This window comes from Pongo pygmaeus, chromosome 7, assembly GCF_028885625.2.
Source record: "Pongo pygmaeus isolate AG05252 chromosome 7, NHGRI_mPonPyg2-v2.0_pri, whole genome shotgun sequence".
NCBI lineage: Eukaryota > Metazoa > Chordata > Mammalia > Primates > Hominidae > Pongo > Pongo pygmaeus.
Window position 1 is genome coordinate 65,460,302 of NC_072380.2, and position 21,015 is coordinate 65,481,316.

Below are 21,015 nucleotides of genomic sequence, written 5' to 3' on the forward strand. Positions count from 1 at the left end.
TCCTGTGACATCTACATACACTTCTGTCACAGCTCTCACGATAAGGAAGGAGACCACCTCTCTTATTGTCTCATATCTCAGAAAAAGAAAGAGGAAGTAAAAGCTAAAGAAAGGCAAAAATGTGATCAATAGTCAGACAGCCTGGCACCACACCCCAGGCCTGGTCTGGTAGTTAAAAATCAACCCCTGACCTAACCACTGTATTATCTATAGATTCCAGGCACTGTATAAGGAAGCATTGTGAAACTTTCTGTTCTGTTCTGTTCTGTCTTGATTGCTGATGCATGCAGCCCCAGCCACGTACCCCATGCTTGCTCAGTTGATCATGACCCTTTCACATGGACCCCCTTAGAGCTGTAAGCCCTTAAAAGGGCAGGCATTTCTCTCTTGGGGAGCTCGGTTTCGGGACGCAAGTCTGCTGAAGCTCCTGGCCGAATAAAGCCACTTCCTTCTTTAAGCTGGTGTCAGAGGGGTTTTGTCTGCAGCTCGTCCTGCTACATTTCTTGGTTCCCTGACCAGGAAGCGAGGTAATTAACAGATGGTAGAGGCAGCCCCTTAGGTGGCTTAGGCCTGCCCTCTGGAGCATCCCTGGGGGGGACTCCAGCCAGCCTGAGCGACACAGATCCTGACAGCGCTCCGGGGTAGGCATTTGTCCTAGTAGAACACCTCATCAGAGCGGTGCACGGCAGTCCCCCACGGAGGATCAACGCAGTGGCTGAACACTGCGAAGGAACTGACGCTTGGAGTTGGACATCTGGAATACGGTTAAGACTGGTCTTAGGAACTTGCCCACTCCATTTGAGTGGAAGCGTGGCCTGATCACCCACAGTGTGCCTTTATTGGCACTTTGATTTTGTTTTTGATTTTGACTTGGTTTGAATTGCTTGATGAACAGGCATGCCTTTATCGACACTTTGGCTTTGGTTTTAATTTTGATTTAGTGTGAATCAGACGAGTGACCTTTTACCCTTTCCTTCTTGTAGTGTGAGTGTTGTTTTGTCTCAAAAAATAAAAATAAAAAATAAGTTAGACAGAAAGTAAGCCCACTCCGCTAGAAACTATGTTAAAAAATATACATATATAAAAAAATAAGAAAAAAGTCATCAAAACATCCAAAACTTACTCTATTAAAGTGCATGTTACAGAACCTTAAAAAAGGTTGTGCAGGGGATTATAGAGTTAAGTTAACCCCCCACAGGTTGAGAACTCTCTGTGAATGTAAATTAGAATTGCCCTTTTGGTGTTGGATGGCCAACAGAAAGAATTACAGACAGGGAACAATTGGCCATGTATTTCAGGTGGTGACGGGGTCGGAGCCAGTGTACCCAGACCAAATTCCTTTATATTGACTCACAGTTAAACATAATATAGACAAAACCAGCATAGATCCAGCCCTGTTTAACAGCTTATTGCAAAAAAACAAACAAACAAAAAAATAACAGTAAGAGCAGCTTCGCCAGCAGACACAGAATTAAAAGAAGAAATCCCAGAAACAACAAGAGAAACCAGTTTTGCAGGAGCCGCCAGAGGTAACAGAAATTCTCCCTCCATATGTCCCAGCCTACCCCTGCTTTACCGAGGCCAGCAGCCCCCCAGGAATCAGGTTCAGGAGCTAACACGCCCCAGGTCTCACCTCAAAGGGGAGGATCAGAGCCTCGAGAGGCCAGGGAAGGAAGTCAAGATAGTCAAGCGGGCAGTCTCAAATCTGGCCGTGCTCAAGCTATGCAAATGCCCCTGACGGAGCAGCAATATACTGAGGTAGACAAGGACGGGCATATGGTAGAAAGGTGTGCCTTTGTGTATCAACCCTTCACCTCTGCTGATCTCCTCAATTGAAAGAATACCCCATCTTATACTAAAAAGCCTCAAGCCTTAATTAATTTGCTCTAAACTATTATCCAGACTCATAACCCTACTTAGGCTGACTGCCACCAGCTGCTCATGTACTGAGGACAGCTGGTTCACCTGCCTGGACTTGAAGGATGCTTTCTTTAGCATCAGACTAGCTCCTGAGAGCCAGAAATTGTTTGCTTTCCAGCGGGAAGATCCAGGGTCAGGTGTCACCACTCAGTACACTTGGACCTGGCTTCCCCAAAGGTTCAAGAACTCCCCCACTATCTTCTGGGAGGCCCTGGCTCAAGACCTGCAAGTTTCACGCCAGAGACCTAGCCTGTGTGCTGCTCCAGTGTGTCGACGACCTCCTGCTGGGACACCCCACAGCAGTCGGGTGTGCCAAAGGAACAGATGGCCTGCTCCATCACCTGGAGGACTGTGGGTATAAGGTGTCCAAAAAGAAAGCCCAGATCTGCAGACAGCAGGTACACTACCTAGGATTTACTATCCGACAGGGGGAGCGCAGCCCAGGATCAGAAAGAAAGCAGGTCATTTGCAACCTACCGGAGTCTAAGACCAGAAGGCAGGTGAGAGAATTCTTAGGAGCTGTGGGGGTTCTGCAGGTTATGGATCCCAAACTTGGCAGTACTGGCCAAACCTCTGTACCAAGTCACAAAGGGAGGCAACCAGGAACCTTTTGAATAGGGGTCTCAACAGCAGCAAGCCTTCTGTGAGTTAAAAGAGAAACTCATGTCAGCCCCAGCCCTGGGTCTGCCTGACCTGACAAAGCCATTTACACTATATGCATCAGAGAGAAAAAATGGCAGTTGAGGTTTTGACCCAGACTGTGGGGCCCTGGCCGAGGCTGGTGGCCTACCTCTCTAAACAACTAGATGGGGTTTCTAAAGGTTGCCCCCATGTTTGAGGGCCTTAACAGCAACTGCCCTGCTAGAACAAAAAGCAGATAAACTGACTCTTGGGCAAAACCTGAACATAAAAGCCCCCCAGTGCTGTGGTGACTTTAATGAATACCAAAGGACATCATTGGCTAACGAATGCTAGACTAACCAAGTACCAAGGCTTGCTCTGTGAAAATCCCCACATAACCACTGAAGTTTGTAACACCCTGAACCCCATCACCTTGCTCTCAGTATCAGAAAGCCCTGTCGAGCATAACTGTGTAGAGGTGCTAGACTCAGTTTACTCTAGCAGACCTGACCTCTGGCACCAGCCTTAGGCATCAGTGGACTGGGAACTGTAAGTGGACGGAAGCAGCTTCGTCAACCCACAAGGAGAAAAATGTGTGGGATATTGAGTGGTAACCCTGGATACTGTCACTGAAGCCCAATCATTGCCCCAGGGTACTTCAGCCCAGAAGGATGAACTCACTGCTTTAATTCAGGCTTTAGAACTAAGTGTAGCTAAGACTGTGAACATCTACACTGACTCTCGGTATGCCTTCTTAACCCTCCAAGTACATGGGGCATTATACAAAGAAAAAGGCTTGTTAAACTCCGGAGGAAAAGACATAAAACATCAGCAAGAAATCTTGCAACTACTAGAAGCAGCGTAGAGGCCCCAAAAGGTGGCAGTCATGCACTGCAGATGTACTGCAGGGGACAGTAGCACGCTTCCACTAAATTGCTTTAGGGAACTCCTGGGCTGACTCAGAGGCTCGGAAAGCTGCATCCACCCACTACCGGGCGACAGTCACAGCCCCCCTTCTCCCTCAAGCACCTGACGTGTACCTACTTATTCTAATGAAAAAAAAGGACTTTTTCCAGACAGAATGAGGACAAATAATAGAAGAAGGATAGATCCGGTTACTGGATAAAAGGATAGCTGTGCCACAACTGCGAGGAGCCACAGTTGTACTGGCTGTGCATGAGACCACCCACCTAGGCCAAGAGTCACTTAAAAAGTTGTTAGGCCAGTTATTCTACATCTCACATTCATCAGCCCTTGCCAAAACAGTGGCACAGTGATGTATTACCTGCCAGCAGCACAATGCGAGGCAAGGTCCAGCCGTTCTGCCCGGCATACTAGCTTATGGAACAGCCCCCTTTGAAGATCTCCAGGTGGACTTCACAGAAATGCCAAAATGTGGAGGTAACAAGTATTTACTAGTTCTTGTGTGTACCTACTCTGGGTGGGTGGAGGCTTATCCAATACAAACTGAAAAAGCTTGTAAAGTAACCCATGTGCTTCTCCGAGATCTTATTCCTAGATTTGGACCGCCCTTATGAATTGCCTCAGATAACGGGCTGGTGTCTGTAGCTGACTTGGTACAGAAAACAGCGAAGGTATTAAAGATCACATGAAAACTACATGCTGCCTACCGGCCACAAAGCTCAGAAAAAGGTAAAACACATAAACTGGACACTCAAGCAGCTACTGAAGAAATATTGCCAGGAAATTCATTTAAAATAAAATCAAGTTTTTGCCTATGGTCCTCCTCCAAGTCAGGTGCATCCCCACCAAACAAACTAGGTACTTGCCCTATAAGATTCTGTTCAGTCGGCCACCCCGCAAATCATAAGTCCCCCATATTAAAAGCAACCTCCAGGAACTAGGGGAATTAACCTTAAAAAAAGCAAATGCAGGCTTTAGGAATAGCCATACAAAATGTTCATAATTAAGTACATAAAAATGCCTATAAGCCTGACACTCCTTTAAATCTGGTGACTCTGTTTAGGTTAAAAAGTAAAATCTAATTTCTCTAGGATCCATATAAGATAGGCCCTATACTGTAATCTTGTCCACTCCCACTGCTGTTAAAGTTGCAGGTGTTGTGTCTTGGATCCACCACAGTCGGCTAACACCGACCGGCATCTCAGGACAAGTGAACCAGCCAAAAGGACTCAGATCATCCAACCCAGCTAATCCTAAGACAAGACTGAGCTGCTGCTGAGGAAACAACAAGCCCTGCTCTAGTCACACACCAGAAGCTGACTAGTCTACGCATAGCCGAAGCTTGAGGACTCATCAAACAAGTAATATAGTTAGAAATTTTAGGACTAGTAGTATTCTTGTATACTGTTTTACTATTGTTCTGTCACTGTACTCAATCTTTTTCCCAGGTAAGGACCTCTTTTGTCCTTGCTAGCACCTATATAAAAGTGTCCCCACTGTAGACATACTACTTAGTCAAAGAACCCAGACCCATCTGGCCCAGCAGCATTTCCAAGTCTTTAAGTCATTCTTTAAGCATATAAACCAAAAGTTACCAGAGCCTCCTCCCTTAGCTAAAAACATTACTGGCAGCCTAGGCCATGTTATGTTTGTAGAAAGACTAAGACAGGAGACCAATGGCCTTAGGAAGCAAAAAAGTTAATGCCTCAAAATAACTTTGACTAATTCTTTCCCCAAACAGACGCCCACAAGTTCAAGCATCTAGCTGTTAAAAACTTCCATTATTAAAAGCCAAACCCCCATCTACATGCTCAATCAAATCATACAGTTGCAGGCCATCTTAGAAATAATCACTAATAAAACTGGCAGAGCTTTGACCATTTTAGCCCGGCAAGAAACCCAAATGAAAAATGCCATCTATCAGAATAGATTGGCCCTAGACTATTTACTAGCAGCTGAAGGAGAAATCTGTGGAAAATTCAACCTAACCAATTGCTGTCTGCACACAGATGATCAAGGGCAAGTAGTCAAAAATATAGTTAGAGACATGACAAAGTTGGCACATGTGCCTGTACAGCTTTGGCACAAGTTTAATCCTAAGTCTTTATTTAAAAAATAGTTTCCAGCTATAGAAGAATTTAAAACCCTCATTGTAAGTGTATTGCTAGTAATAAGAACTTGCTTGCTGCTGTATTACCCTTGCTCCTTCAAATAATAAAAAGTTTTGTTGCTACCTTAGTTCATCAGAAAACCTCGGCACAAATGGTATTACATGAATCATTATCAATCTGTCTTGCAGGAAGACCTAAGTAGTGAAAATGAGAATGAAAACTCCCACTAATAAGTGAGATTCTCACAGGGGGGAATAAGGAAGGAGACCACCTCTCTTATTGTCTCATACCTCAGAAAAAGAAAGAGGAAATAAAAGTTAAAGAAAGGCAAAAATGAAATCAATAGTCAGACAGCCCGGCGCCACACCCCAGGCCTGGTCTGGTAGTTAAAAATCAACCCCTGACCTAACCACTGTATTATCTATAGATTCCAGGCATTATATAAGGAAGCACTGTGAAACTTTCTGTTCTGTTCTGTCTCGATTACTGATGCATGCAGCCCCAGCCACATACCCCTTGCTTGCTCAATTGATCACAACCCTTTCACATGGACCCCCTTAGAGCTGTAAGCCCTTAAAAGGGCAGGCATTTCTCTCTCAGAGAGCTCGGTTTTTGGGACGCAAGTCTGCCAAAGCTCCCAGCCGAATAAAGCCACTTCCTTCTTTAACCTGGTATCTAAGGGGTTTTGTCTGCGGCTGGTCCTGCTATGACAGTGCACTGAAATTGTGTGCTATGCCTTTATTTTCTACTTTGTATTTCTCTACTTTAGCACAAATTGAATTTTCTAACAAGTATTCCTGCCTGTAATTAGAGACAATTACAGAGATAAAAGTAAACACTCCCATAACTCTCTTAACTGAGAAAAGAGGTGGATACAAATGGAACAGCATAGTGTTCAAACCAGACACTGAAATGTTTTCTCAGAATACATTTCTGGGATATTTAGCAAGGCAGGAAAAACTGTCATCCAAGAGACTGTTTTCATTTCAGGCTTCTAAATGCCTAGCCCTTAAGGAAAATAAGGCAAGAAGAGCACAGCTCCTACCAGTGTGAGAGGTGCCTCTAGGAGAATGTGGTACAGATCTGATACAGTGTGGTGGGAGAAATCTGGTCTTTTAGGAAAACCTCTGGCCCTGTACTAACACTTTGGCAACTTTATGCTGAATTCCTTTTTTAAAATGTAAGTAAAAACAGATGACAAACTTCATCTAATTCATCTAAGAGGATTTAGATTTAAAAATGTAACTGCTGCACTGTTGCACAATTCTTTTAAAATTTAAATGGAATAAAAATTCAATTAAAGAATATTCACATCAAAAGGTACCTTTCTTAAGACAACAGGCTGATAGTCCTCCTCCTCTTTTTGGTCAATTCCTCAGGTTTTTACTAGTGACAAAAACCTGTCAATTCATTTCCATTAGCTATGAAACATTTTCCCCCATCAAGACTTAACATCTGGGTGACATACATAAAGGGAAACTGAGAAAATAATTCAAAAACTTAAATCTCTTAGTGAATATAAAGTTTGCTTAATCTTTATTAAATTTTTAGTATACTCTGCCAACCATTCTATTGAGTTTATTGGATTTAAAAGATGTGCCGTCTCTACTAAAAATATAAAAAATTAGCTGGGTGTGGTAGCGGGCACTTGTAATCCCAGCTACTTGGGAGGCTGAGGCAAGAGAATCGCCTGAACCCAGGAGGTGGAAGTTGCAGCGAGCCAAGATCACGCCACTGCACTCCAGCCCAGGTGACAGTGCAAGACTCTGCCTCAAAAAAAAAAAAAAAAAAAAGCGTGCACATGCACGCACACACACAAAGCCCATGAAATGAAATATGCCAAGTGATCACAAATGTAACTGCCCCACCCACAGAAGGAAGAGAAAGCAATGAAAACCAAAGCAAGTTAATTCATTTTTCTCTACCTCTCCTTACTAGACCAGGCTTTTTTTTCGTCTATGCTTTATTGATCCTTTAAATCCCACTTTAGGTACCTGTTTGTCTACAAAGCCAATCGTAAGCAAACAAAACCAAAACATGAACTAGATCCACAGATCCCCACACTTAGTCATGTGTACCTATGTGTGAAACCTGTAATTGATTTTATGTTTAATTATAAAGTCCACAGACTACATTATCCATCAGGGGTTTTCTTTACTGTCAAAATGCTTATTTTCCAACTCTTCTGAATATTTATTTAGGCTGATACTTTGCAACAATCTGAGATTTATGTTATGCCAGCATTTCCAAATCAACTGTAATTCAGTGGTGCAGAGTGTCCAGAAAAGTTAAAGTTAATACAGTCTTAGGAAACATTTCTAACTTGCAAAGCAGCAGCAACCTTCGATTGGGAGGCTGAATTACCAGTTGATAGTGAGATAACAGCTGTAAAAAATTCCTCTTTACCTAGAATTGGTTTTCATATTTTTAAAAATCCAGTTATATTTGTTTTTTTCAAATACAGAAAACATATGACATTAAAGACATTTTCAAATGTTCCTCCACTAAAAATATCATAATAATGTGGAAAATTCCAGGTACCCAGAAAGAGACCAGGTACCCAGAAAATTTCAGGTACCTAGAAAATTCCAGAGACCCAGAACGAGAATCTAGAAATTAATTTAGAAATTAGAATTCTAATTTAGAAATTAGAAATTAATTCTGGAAAACGTTAAATCTAGAAATGTTATGTTTATTAAAAATCATGTGGAATGTTTTGGTAACTTGATTATTATCCTAAAAGTTAGCTAAAACACATAAGAGGCTTTTTTTTTCTTTAGTTCATAAGTAACTATTTTAATCACTGTGTTTATGGCTCTGCACTTACAGAATAACTAAAATATGCAAAGCACATAGAAACACCAGAGAACAAAGTAGTATCATCCATACCCTTGGCCTGGTGAGTTTTTCTGTTATATTAATTTACCTAAGCATAAAAATCTAGATGGTAACACACTCTTATAACTTATTATGCTGCTTAAGAAAGGGCTGAACAAGAATCTAGAGACAAAAATAGAAAATTCTACATGAGATCCTCTACCTACAAAAGTCAGTGTTTCTTTCCTGAAGTCCTGAGCTGTCCATACGCACATATCGTTGCTTCTGCATTAGAGGCTGATTACATTTAAAATCATTCTGTAGGAGAAAAACGATGACATCTTATGATGTGAAATGAATGAATTAGGTGTATATACACAAGTTCTCTAAGTTGTCACTGTTTATATATTCTGCCAAATTTATGAATATAAAAATCCAGCACTGCACAAAAGAACAAAGGGTGCACCAGGAGTGCCATGGTGGGCACAAAAAAGATGAGAGCTGCGGAGGTCCGCGAGTAGGACTGACCTGCTCAGGCCTCCCAGCTGAGGGCGCCCAGTGGGTGCCACTGTCCCCTCCTTCCCCCGGCAACTCTATTCCTCCTCCACCGCTCCTCACCCACTCTCAGTCAGGGTTATTTATAATCCATTGTTCCACAGAAATACAGATGTGATGTGGAAGGGGAGAAACGCTGGTATTCTAACACCTACAATTCAAGGATACAGTTTTGAAATCAATCATAAAATAATTAAATAAGTATTTTCCCATTATATAACTCTATACTCCATATGATATAAACTCAAATGTATCTCTACATTATCAAGAAACTTAATGTTTAACTCCTTATAACAGAATCAAAATCAAAATCCATATCTGACCCAGGTTCCATGATTTCATAAGTAACATATATTACACTTAAAATGTAATTTTGAAATTATACTTAAAATTTTTTAAATTCATGGCAGAAAGTAATAAATGTTAATTTTATTGTATCCAAAGTTACAATTTAACCTGATAAACAAAAACTTCAGGAATAATGCAATATCAAAAACCTAAAAATCCTTTAGGGCAGAAAAACCCAGGGATGCAGGCAAAGTGCCGCTGCTGCTGCCTGTCACGCAGACCTTCATGCTTTCATCTGTGCTTGCATTTTAATTATGTTCAAATAATTATTTCACTATGGAGGGCTAAAATATACCATTTATAATAACTCGTTTCCATTTAAATCAAGCCAATGCTAAAAGAAAAACTGCACTGTATTTTCAAGTTTTCACTTGGTACAAAAGAAAACAATTTAGAGAAATTTATAAGACTCTTTAGAACACCAGTAGCATACCTTAGGTTAAAAAGCCCCTATTTTAGGCAGGTAGAAAGGTAGTCTTTATGAGTTTAGTATAGACAACTAGGTTACCTGAAAAAAGGTATCGATCCAAACCTCTTTTACATTTGGGGATATACTTTGCAAAAGATTACTTTCCAAATGGTATTCTATTTAGTCTCATATTAAACTGGTATTGTAATAAATTGTTATTACTTGAGCAACTTTCATTCTCTGGCACAGGGAGCCACAGAAATTTATAAGTCACAATCAAATACAGAGATCACAGGTGAATTTTAATCTTCCTTAATACAAAAATTTCTCTATGAAGGAAGTGTGGGAAAATACTAACACTAAGCTTCTCCATTAAATGCAAAGGAGATAATCATAGTTAAAACATTAAAATTTAAGAAGTTTGCCATATAATTAGAAAGAGAGAGGAAAAAAGAATACTCTCTCATGAGGAGCAAATAAACCAGTATTTCCCTGTAAAGACAGAATACTCTTCCTCCTATAATCACACACAGAGAAATGCACTGAGACTACATCAAGTTCCTAAATTCAAGAAAAAAGTCAAATTTTAAAAATTTCATCTTCAATACATGATCATCTGAACAACAAAAATTCTCAACTAAAAAATTTCCTCCACTGGCAAAGGGAAAAGGTCAACATCCTATTTCACACACATCTTGCCTCTCATATTAGGAATATACATTTTTTAAAACAAGATAACCACTAACCCAACAAGAAAGACTTCAACAGAAATAAGTTAATAAAATAATAACTGTATTTCAATACCCCTAATTTCAACACAATGGAAAAATAAAACTTTGACTTTCACAGAAACTTTAGAAAAACATCTGGCAACTATAAGCTCACTGGTTGCAATGGCCTGAAATTCTATTAAATGCCAACATCCTTTAAATTAAATTCCTGAAAGAGATATAAACAAACCATAAGATATGAAATTACTAAATAATTGATTTATGTTGAAAAATCTAGCTTGGGGTAAAGTGAAGTAAGGAGAGAAATCCAGTGGTGTATCCTATGTTTTACTGACAGACCTGAAGTTTTTCCTCCTGCTAAACTGATAAAAACCATTCTGGGGTTTTCACCTTCTGTTTTGATCCCATTCTTCTTGCACTGAAGTTATGGAAAAAAGTAAAAACATTTTCAGCCCATCAAGTGCTGTCCGCACTAGCTCTGAATCTACCCCAAGTCCATCTACTTCTTATCTCAATGTTTATCGTCTAGGCCAAGCCACCAACTACCTCAGCCCCAGGTCTACCATGAGAACCAGCTCAAATGCTTTTCATGCTTTCTCACTTACCCTTGCACAATCCATTCTCCAGGCAGTAGCCAAAGTGACCCTTTCAAAACATAAACCACATCTTGTCATTCCCCTATTTAATATCCTTGCAATGGTTTTCAACTCATCTTACAGGAGTCAAATTATAGCCTACAAGGCCCTACACGATCAGGTCTCTGCCTACCTCTCCTGAACCATGTTTTTCCCCTCGTACCGTCCTTCATGTCAGAGTTTGCCCTTGACCATCCTTCATATCAGAGATTCCCAACATCGGCACTGACATATACTTCTTTAATTCTGGGGACTGTCTGCATTACAGGATATTACCAGCACTCCAGGTCTCTATCCACTAGGTGCCAGTAGCACCTCCACCCCTGAGTGTCACAACCACATAATTCCCTGTACATTGCTTTAAACAAGCCAAGCTCGTTACTACTTCATGGCTTTTTCACCTCTCATTCCCTCCACCTAAAATGCTTATTCACCCCAGTAATAGAGCTGTATGGCTGGTTCCTTATCATTGTTGTCAACTTAGCTATGTGGCCTACTCAGGAAGGCTTTCTCTAATCATCCTATGTAAAGTTGCACCCACTTTCATCATACCTAACATCATTTAACTTATCAGGGTACAGATTTGTACACTTATCAGGGTACAAAGCTAGCGCTCAAAAAGCAGTTGTAAGAATTTACATAAATGTCATTATTTATGATAAAAGTGTTAAGTGGCAGGAACATAATATTTAACACATGATACCACAGCAGCATTCCTGGATATTCTCCTACACTGTATTTGCCTGCATCTTCAAACGCACCCATGCTAGTGCATCATTAACCCTCTCCTTTGGAAGTGCTGGTAGCATTACTGTCAGTTACAAGCAATGTATATTTGTTCCTGATGCCTTAACAAAAAAACAGAGCATCCTTCCAGAGGGTGGGGAATGGAGAGTCATTTGAACTGTTTAAGATAGTGCTGAAGGCACTGAACACCCAATCTACAGCTAAAAGCAGCTATGCCAAGAGGAATCTTCATTTTTTCTATTATGTACACAAAGGGCTCACCACGTCTAAGTAGTTACTCTTTAATTGATCTTGTTTTAAGTGGGTACAAAAAAGTCACTAATTTTTATTTTAAAAATGAAAACAGGCAACAAAGAAGCACAACTCTAGTTACTTCAAAAGCAAAAACTATAGTGAATGAAATGTGAGAGCTGAATCTAAGTTGATTCATCAGCTTTTAGTGTTTTTATGTGAATCGGTAAAATTCATTCAGTTTACCATATGCTGAATAGTAAGCCTTGCAAAATTGTGGCGTCTCTAAAGGAATCAGTAGTCCAACTGCATTCAGCTCCAAAAAGGACTGACTGACTTAAGTCACAGGGTCTTTTTAGTTACTTCTGGAGTCGTTTTTGAAATTATTATTTTGAATATACACTCCTTGAGACCTTTAGTGCAGTCCGTCTTTATAAAACTAATGTGTCATTGCTCTGAATTACTAAAATATATTTCTAAATTTTGAATCAAAATCACTGATTTTAAAAATGATCATTCAAAGCATTTACATAAGAACTTTTAGAATGGCAAGTGAGAGTTTGCAGACTAATGTATAAGTGTGAGCAAAAAGCCGTGGCATACCAGTTGTGCACCATGAGCTTCTGCACGGCCAGCAGAGCGTTATAGCGGACCTGCTGGTCTTCGTGATGCATGTGGTTCATGACCAGCTGCTTCCCACCGAGCTGCTCGATGACCCTGCAAACAGGAGAGACGTGGTGAGGAAGATGCAATTACTCTCGAATTCACAGTTTGTAAGCAGGCAGCTCAAATACCAACACGCTAAATAGGAAAGTAACAATGTACGTAAATAAACCAAACGTGTCTTTTTTTTACACCATTTTCCCTGAACCACAGATTTACAGTATTCAAATACTTTCTTTTTTGAATTCCTAATGATAAATCCAACAGTTGTTCTCATTTCTCATCTCTAATCCAGAAATGTATGATCTGCCTAGATACCACCCATGCACTAGTATTTTAGATCATGGTTTTCTAAGTGGCTGAGTATTAACGTTTTTATTATCAGTATTTCTTGCTTGTTTAATATCAGTATTGAACACCATCTGATTTTCATAACAACATACAATCAATATCAAGCCCACCAGTGACCATGCTGTGTGAAGATAGGGGCTTAGATGTGGATAGCAGGGAACAGGGGGTTAAAGAGCACCCATGCTAATTTCCTGGAAAAGACTACTGATTTTAAGATATCCACCCCTTTCTAATAACAATGGGATATGCCATGTGACTTGGGCAGTGAGATGGAGGAGAACATTCATATCTTCGAGAGCACTGAGATGACTGACAACCGACACTGCTTTCTATCACCACACTTCTGACATCCTGAAAATCCACTTAATTACAAACACAAAGGAAAGTAAAAATGGCTATTTCTTCATGCACAGAAATTGGTCCTCTGTTCCTTTGCAAAGGTGTGGTAACAGACAGAGCTGTGGAGTCTCAACTTCCATATGACAGTGTGGACTGCCCTGTCCATTCTTCAGCCACCAGTCCTGTCTAATGGAGGATACCTATGATATAGTCAGTGACAAGTGGCACCTTAATGCAGTACGGTGTTTGGTGGTTTAAGACAATCTCACAGATCAGTAAGGTTTCTGGGGTCAGGAAGAAATAAGTAGATGGGGATTGGAGTGAGAGGGAAGCTTTTATCTGCATACCTTTTCATATTTTATTCTTTAAAGCATGGTTTAAAAAAAATGTATTGAACTGAGGGGAAAAAAAGAACATAATGTAACTATCATCAAACATTAACTGAGTGCTTACTGCAGGCCAGGCACTGTACTTCAAAACATTATCTAATATATCAGCTCAGCCATTTATCAAACATGTTAATTAGACAAGTCCTTTACCTGGTAAATTCCTCCCTGACAAATAGGGAAGACAAGGATATCTTTACAGCGTTGCTGTGATGATTAAAGGACATAAAGCCTATGTCCCTGCAGGACACTAAGCCCAGCTCTGCAGCGATGATGACACAGGCTGCTCTCCTGCCTCCCATTCTCACTGTAGTCAAAGGAATCTTGGCAAAACTCTGCACATGATTTTTACTACTTAAAACAATTCAGTGGCTTCTACTTCTCTTAACAAAAGGACCCAGGCCAGGCACGGCGGCTCAGGCCAGGCACGGCGGCTCAGGCCTGTAATCCCAGCACTTTGGGAGACCAAGCTGGGGCAACTGCTTGAGCCCAGGAGTTCAAGACTAGCCTGGACAAGACAATGAGATGCTGTCCCCACAAAAAAATTAAAATAAAAAATTAGCCAGGCATGGTGGTGTGTACCTGTAGAACCAGCTACTTGAGAGGCTGAGGTGGGAAGATTGTTTGAGCCCAGTTCAAGGTGACAGTGAGCTATGATTGCACCACTGCACTCCAGCTGGAGCAACAGGGTAAGACCCTGTTTCTTTAAATAAAAATAAAACAAAGGACCCAAATCCTTAAAATAGCTGACAAGGTCCTTTCACAGTCAGCTTTGGAGTCCCACTGAGCTTCACAGAGCACGGTCACAGGCTGCTTGTTCTCTAGACTGCCTCTGAGGCCTGAGCTAGCAGCCAACAGCACCATAGCTCCTGGCTGAAGGAAGCTTCTCTAACACACGAGTTTTCTCCATAGGCACGTAACAGCCCCTTCTTGTGCTTAGGAACATTACACAGCACTCCAGCAAAAGGTTTGGGGGCCATTTCAAACAGGAAAAATCACCACACACGCACACAAAACCCCACAAAAATGAAAAAAAAAAAATATGGCACTAAACAGACCACGTAAAGGACGCTTGTTTCTAGCATAAGAAACAACACGGGATGGCAGAACGCTGCCTTGTTCCCCCACAGCTGGGGATGTGTCCATTAGCGACTCCAATTATTCACCACTCTACACATGTCCATGGATAACTACAAAAGCACCTCTAGTATTGACACGGCTGTTGCAAATCAACTTTTTAGTAGGTGGGCAAATCCACAATTCTGGAACCAGTGAATAATGAGGATCAAAATACAATCTCAGAAAATTGCCATGTTGTGAGCAAAATAGGACTGATTAAAAACATACAGCTCACATACCATTACAGTAATATCAAATGTGAGCACTTTCCCCCACATTGGGCACTGTGCTAAATGTTCATATTTTTCATCTCATGTAATTCTCACAACAAATATACTGCCTAGCAAAAGCAGTGTTTTTGACATTCTAAACCCTTGTTCCTTATTACCACCAGCCAATAAAATTTTGAAAAGCTTTTAATGATTGATATTATTATGTTTATTTCTTTTTTTTTTTTTTTTTTTTGAGACAAGAATCTTGCTTTGTCAGCCAAGCTGGAATGCAGTGGCACGATTTCGGCTCACTGCAACCTCCGCCTTCCAGGCTCAAGCAATTCTCCTGCATCAGTCTCCCGAGTAGCTGGGATTACAGGTGCCCACCACCACACCCAGCTCATTTTTGTATTTTTAGTAGAGATGGGGTTTCACCATGTTGGCCAGGCTGGTCTCAAACTCCTGACCTCAGGTAATCCACCCGCCTCAGCCTCTCAAAGTGCTGGGATTACAGGCATGAGCCACCGTGCCCACCCTATTATGTTTATTTCTTAAGCATTTAGTAAACTACATTTTATTACTCTCCACCCCAGAGCCCAGTGGGTCTGATACCAAGTGGATGATCTCGGCCCACTGAAACTCACACTGCTATTGGAATAAACAGACATTTCTCATCTTCTCAAGATGCAACTGAAGCACCAATTATTTTCACATTATACAAATGCCCAATATCATGAATGCTTGAAAAAAAGGTGAGAAAAGAATCTTTCCAGCTGGTGGATTACAAAATATCATTAAAAAGACAAGATATTTGATGATTTTTTAGAACTAGAGTCAAGTACTTCATTTATGGAGCTATTGTCTAATGGGGGTAATCTTGCTAACCATATTTCAAAACAAGTTGAGTCAATAGCATGTTAAGCTTTAAGAACTTGGAATATTCTGAAATATGATTAACAAGTTCAGCACTAGTACATACATTTAAAGAATGCAGCAGCTGATGAAACCAAAAAATGTAATTTGAGAGTAAACTTTTAAATATTCTAAAACATACAGAACTATTTTTGTTTGTTCTAAAGGTCTTTTTCTATCTTAATATAAATAATTCAGATGAGTTTACATAAAATATCCTCATAAGAATTCTACTGTTTCGTATTCTAAACGTGGCTGTTTAGAAGCTATTAAAATGATATCACACTATAACATATTATGATTCCACTTATATTGCTAAAAATGGTTAAGTTTCACAATGCTACTTATATGAAAGTCAATATTCTTTAATCTGTGTAGCAATATACCCTCTAGAGTTATAAATTCAATGAGCACAGAAACTATGCCTATTTTGGTTTCCTTAATTAGGAAGGTCATTACCGTTTTTAAAAATAGAAAGATAACTTTGGAGAATATTTATCAGATTTCTAAGTGAGGAAGCTCACTCTTCTCACTCTTTTTTATTTTTTTACTTACCTGACTAAAGGAGGAAAAAAAGAGAAAGCTCTTTTTTTTTTTCCTTTGTTTTCTTTTTTTGAGATGGAGTCTCGCTCCATCGCCCAGGCTGGAGTGCAGTGGCACGATCTCAGCTCACTGCAACATCTGCCTCCCGGGTTCAAGCAATTCTCCTGCCCAAGCCTCCTGAGTAGCTGGGATTACAGGTGCCCGCCACCATGCCCAGCTAATTTTTTGCATTTTTTTAGTAGAGACAGGGTTCCGCCATACTGGCCAGGCTTGTCTCAAACTCCTGACCTCGTGATTCCCCCTGCCTCAGCCTCCCAAAGTGCGGGGATTACAGGTGTGAGCCACTGCGTCCGGCCAAGAAAGCTCTTTCTAAGCATAGAAGTGGTGGGAGAGGCCAGGCTCTGTGGGATTACAGAACTCACGCCTGTAATCCCAGCACTTTGGGAGGCCAAGGTGGGTGGATCACCTGAGGTCAGGAGTTTGAGACCAGCCTGACCAACATGGTAAAACCCCATCTCTACTAAAAATTAGCTGGCTGTGGTGGTGGGTGCCTGTAATCCCAGCTACTCAGAAGGCTGAGGCAGGAGAATTGCTTGAACCAAGGAGGTAGAGGTTGCAGTGAGTCAAGATCACGCCATTGCACTCCAGCCTGGGCAACAGAGTGAGACTCCATCTCAAAAAAAAAAAAGGGGGGGGTGGGAGAGACAGCAAAGGTTTCAGTAAAATGTAAGCTCCATACGGCAAGACTCAACAAATATTCCTACAGATCATGTAAGTGATTAAAATATAAACTAAAAGCACCAGATGCCATAAAGAGGTTAAAGAGAATGATAGTATTCAGTGCTGCTGAAAAGGTGGTGAAAATGGTATTCCTATATACTGCCAGGGGGACTCTGAATTAGTCTATATTCAATAATGTTTATTAAAATCTCAAAAGTACTCATATCATCTCATTAAATCTATTTGAAGGGGCCAGCAAATAACCAGAAATGTTCACACAGATGTTAATTCTGTTTTCTTAATAATGAAAATTTGGAAACTAAATTGCATGCCCAGTAGTAAGATTTGAGTAAACTAGAGCATGTGTACCTATACATAGCATTAAACCATATTTTTAAAACTCTGTAGATGGAAAATACCCATGATAAATGAGGAAATGCAGGAGACAAAATAGAAGATGTCACATATCACAGTTTCAGAAGAAAAAATACATACTACATATGCATGGGGAAAAAACTAAAAAAATCATTTTTATCTCATACTTTGTAGTATTAAGGGTGTTGCTTTTACTTCTTTATTCTTTTCTGTATTTTTCAAGTTTTCTATAATGAGAGTTTGTTACTTTTCATGATGACTATAAGTTAAAATAGAAAAATTAATCCAGTTTGGTCAATAAAAGGTTTGTGCCACTATAAAAACAATTTAATCTGTATTTACACAGCTATGCTAGGCTTTGAACAAAGGAACACAGAGATATTTACCAGATAAAAAAGTCTGTGCTTTAACAGAACAAACATGATTTTTTTGGTAGCTCTTTCCCTCAGCAAGTATTATGCCCTACTGTGTGGGGAACACTATGTCTAGTCAGATACAGGTGGCTCTTTTGAGAAGTTCACAGTCTAGTGAGATAAAGAGACATCATCACATTATCATTGTACAAACTGAAAAGTGTTACATAATGGAAGCATTAATATATTCAGAATCCTGTGGGAGCACAGAAAATTGGACATTTGTATTTAGATTCAAAGGCAATACAGTTTGTCAGATTAAACAGAGAAGAATCTCTTACATCAGTGAATATGTTTAGTTACAAGTAACAAAAACTTTACCCTGCCTGATAATTCTCCAGCAAAATAATATATTGAAAGGTAACTGCATATGGCTTGGAAGACTGGACAATTGTACTTGAGGGCTGGCCAGGCTGAATCGCCATCAAAATCAAGTAGTTCAGTGAGCGTGCTGTTTCAGCTTGGCCCTGGACCCCGCAGCTTACTTTGTTCACACCCAGCTACCCAGAGCTGCCACCTCTTTTCCTCCTCATGGAGCTGGCTATCCCTGCTTCCCCCGAATCTCTCATTCCTGCTGGAGGTCTGGGGTAGCTACATCGGCTTATAACTGAGCTTTTAGGCCATGGGCAGGTGGCTAAATGTAAGGGAGAAGAGCAAAGTGAATTTGTGGCATTTTTAATCTTCTATAATGGGAGGGATTACAAGCCTTGTAAAATGGGGAATTCCTGGAATATAGGAAGGTGGTTTAGATGCCAGACTCCTTTAAAAAAAATAAATAAATAAATAAAGTGTAGCTGTACAAGCCATGTAAGAGAGTTTGATAGAGCTTTGATATTGTCACAATGTTTTAATTATTAGAACAACATTCATTATACCAGACTTGTGCTATTAAGTCATATATGCAAAGGGGGCACATTCCCTAAGGATGAGTGTTGGGCATTAATCATCAGGGTGTGATTTCTGGACTTCTATCAGGGGCCACAGGTGTTTTGTGCCTCCTGAAGAAAAAGCAATGGAACAGTTTTATTCCTGTATATCATGTATTTTTGAAAAGTAAGATTAATGCTAAATTGTGTTTGATTCTCAGAATCATGTTACCATATTAAAGGTTACAAGTCCGTTAAAAGAACTCAACTGGCCAGTACAGGTGATAAGGTAAATTCGTTTTATTTTTGTGTTATTGCATTTATTGAGGACAAGTATTAAATTTGCAACTGGGGGGCAATTAACTGTCATGTTATGCTCTCCACCCAAACTTATGAAAACAAGTAATTGGATCAAAAGTGTTTCTTAAAACTACAAAAGCAGTCATGAAAATAACACACATGTAAAACAAGAGTGAAAAGGGCTCCACGTTAAAAAGTAGATGTAAACCTGCACACTGAGAAAAACCTGATAGGGATCAAAGAAAAGGATGGATAGGAAATGTGATATCAGTACATTAAATCCTCACTTAACATCAATAGGTTCTTGGAAACTGACTTCAAGCAAAATGACATAAAACAAGCAAAGGACATTATTCGAGGACCTGCTGTCACTTAAAGTCTCAGTTTCCAAGAATCTATGGATGATGTTAAGTGAGGGCTTACTGTATCTAAAAATGTATCAGTGGACCAGCAAAACATTTACTTGCAGTCTCCAGAATATTTTTGTTATAAAATGTTGTCAACTGACAAAGGTTACTGTTTGATGGAGATGGAGATGGAGAAAAGGACAAAACTGCAAGAGACAACATTCTGACACTTCATTCCTGAGAAACTTGTAAAAACAAAAAAGTCCACCACGAAGTTAATGACAAACATGTTCTTAGAGAAGCAAAATTTAATGTGAAAAATCCCATGATAACAAAAAGAGTGTAGAAGAACAACTGCTATTGCTTGAAGTAGCAGACACTTTACTTGACAACTGAACAATCTACTGATTTACTTGCTTCAGCAAACACCTAAAGAGTGCTTACTATGTAGCAAGCATGACTCTAAGTGTTTTACATTATTATTATCAATGAGTATTAACTCACTCACTCTTCACATTCACAGAGGAGGAAACCAAGGCACAGAGAGGTAAAGGGACTTGCCCAATCTCACAGTTACTAGGTGGCCAAGCTGGGATCTGAAAACCAAGCAAGCGAGTTTAGTCTAGGCACTTAACCACTGCATGACTCTGCATTGGTGTCCGTGTTGCTAAGTAACTATCCATATATGTACTGTGTAAACATGAAAAAAAAAAATATGTCTGATGAAGTGCTGAGGTAGACTTCCATGACAAGCCCACATATAATCTGAATATCTCAAACTCTGGACAAGTTTCTAACTCTTGCATGATCTGGACTGGAAGCAGTTTTTTGAACTTGGCACTAACAAAGGACTAGCTATGTGCAGCAGAGTTACGGCTATGTGGATAAAAAGTCTGTACTAACTGAATTGTAAGTCCACGATGTGCCTATTCACCACGTTACTGTTGAAATACTCCAAAGTGCGAATATGACATTAGAAGCACATGAGAAGCTGTTTGAAGGAAGGAATAGGGAGTATAAAACTGCTTTTCCAATCAGAAGTGCACCACTTTTTTTAAATAAGAACTTAAAACTCAACTTCTTCACTGGCATTATTTTTACTGAGGTAATAGAAAATGGTCACTGTTAGCTTTACCAGAATATAATGCAGGAGACAGCACTTTTACTGATAATGCCAATATAGATAATTTCTTTTTTTTTTTCTTGAGACGGAGTCTCGCTGTGTCACCCAGACTAGAGTACAGTGGCGCAACCTAGGCTCACTGCAACCTCCGCCTCCTGGGTTCAAGCGATTCTCCTGCCTCAGCTTCCCGAGTAGCTGGGACTACAGGCTCACGCCACCATGCTTGGCTAATTTTTGTATTTTTAGTAGAGATGGGGTTTCACCATATTGGTCAGGCTGTTCTTGAACTCCTGACCT

General features: G+C 40.2%; 1 protein-coding gene across 4 annotated transcripts in view; it reads right to left on the reverse strand.

Moving 5' to 3' along the window:
* ATP6V1H (ATPase H+ transporting V1 subunit H) overlaps window positions 1-21,015 on the reverse strand; it is a 129,089-nt gene that overhangs the window by 15,532 nt on the left and 92,542 nt on the right. For all 4 annotated transcript variants that reach the window (XM_054498296.2, XM_054498295.2, XM_054498294.2 and 1 more), the window contains one exon: window positions 12,653-12,766. In XM_054498296.2, coding sequence (XP_054354271.2) covers window positions 12,653-12,766 — 114 coding nt within the window. The remainder of the gene's footprint in view (window positions 1-12,652; window positions 12,767-21,015) is intronic.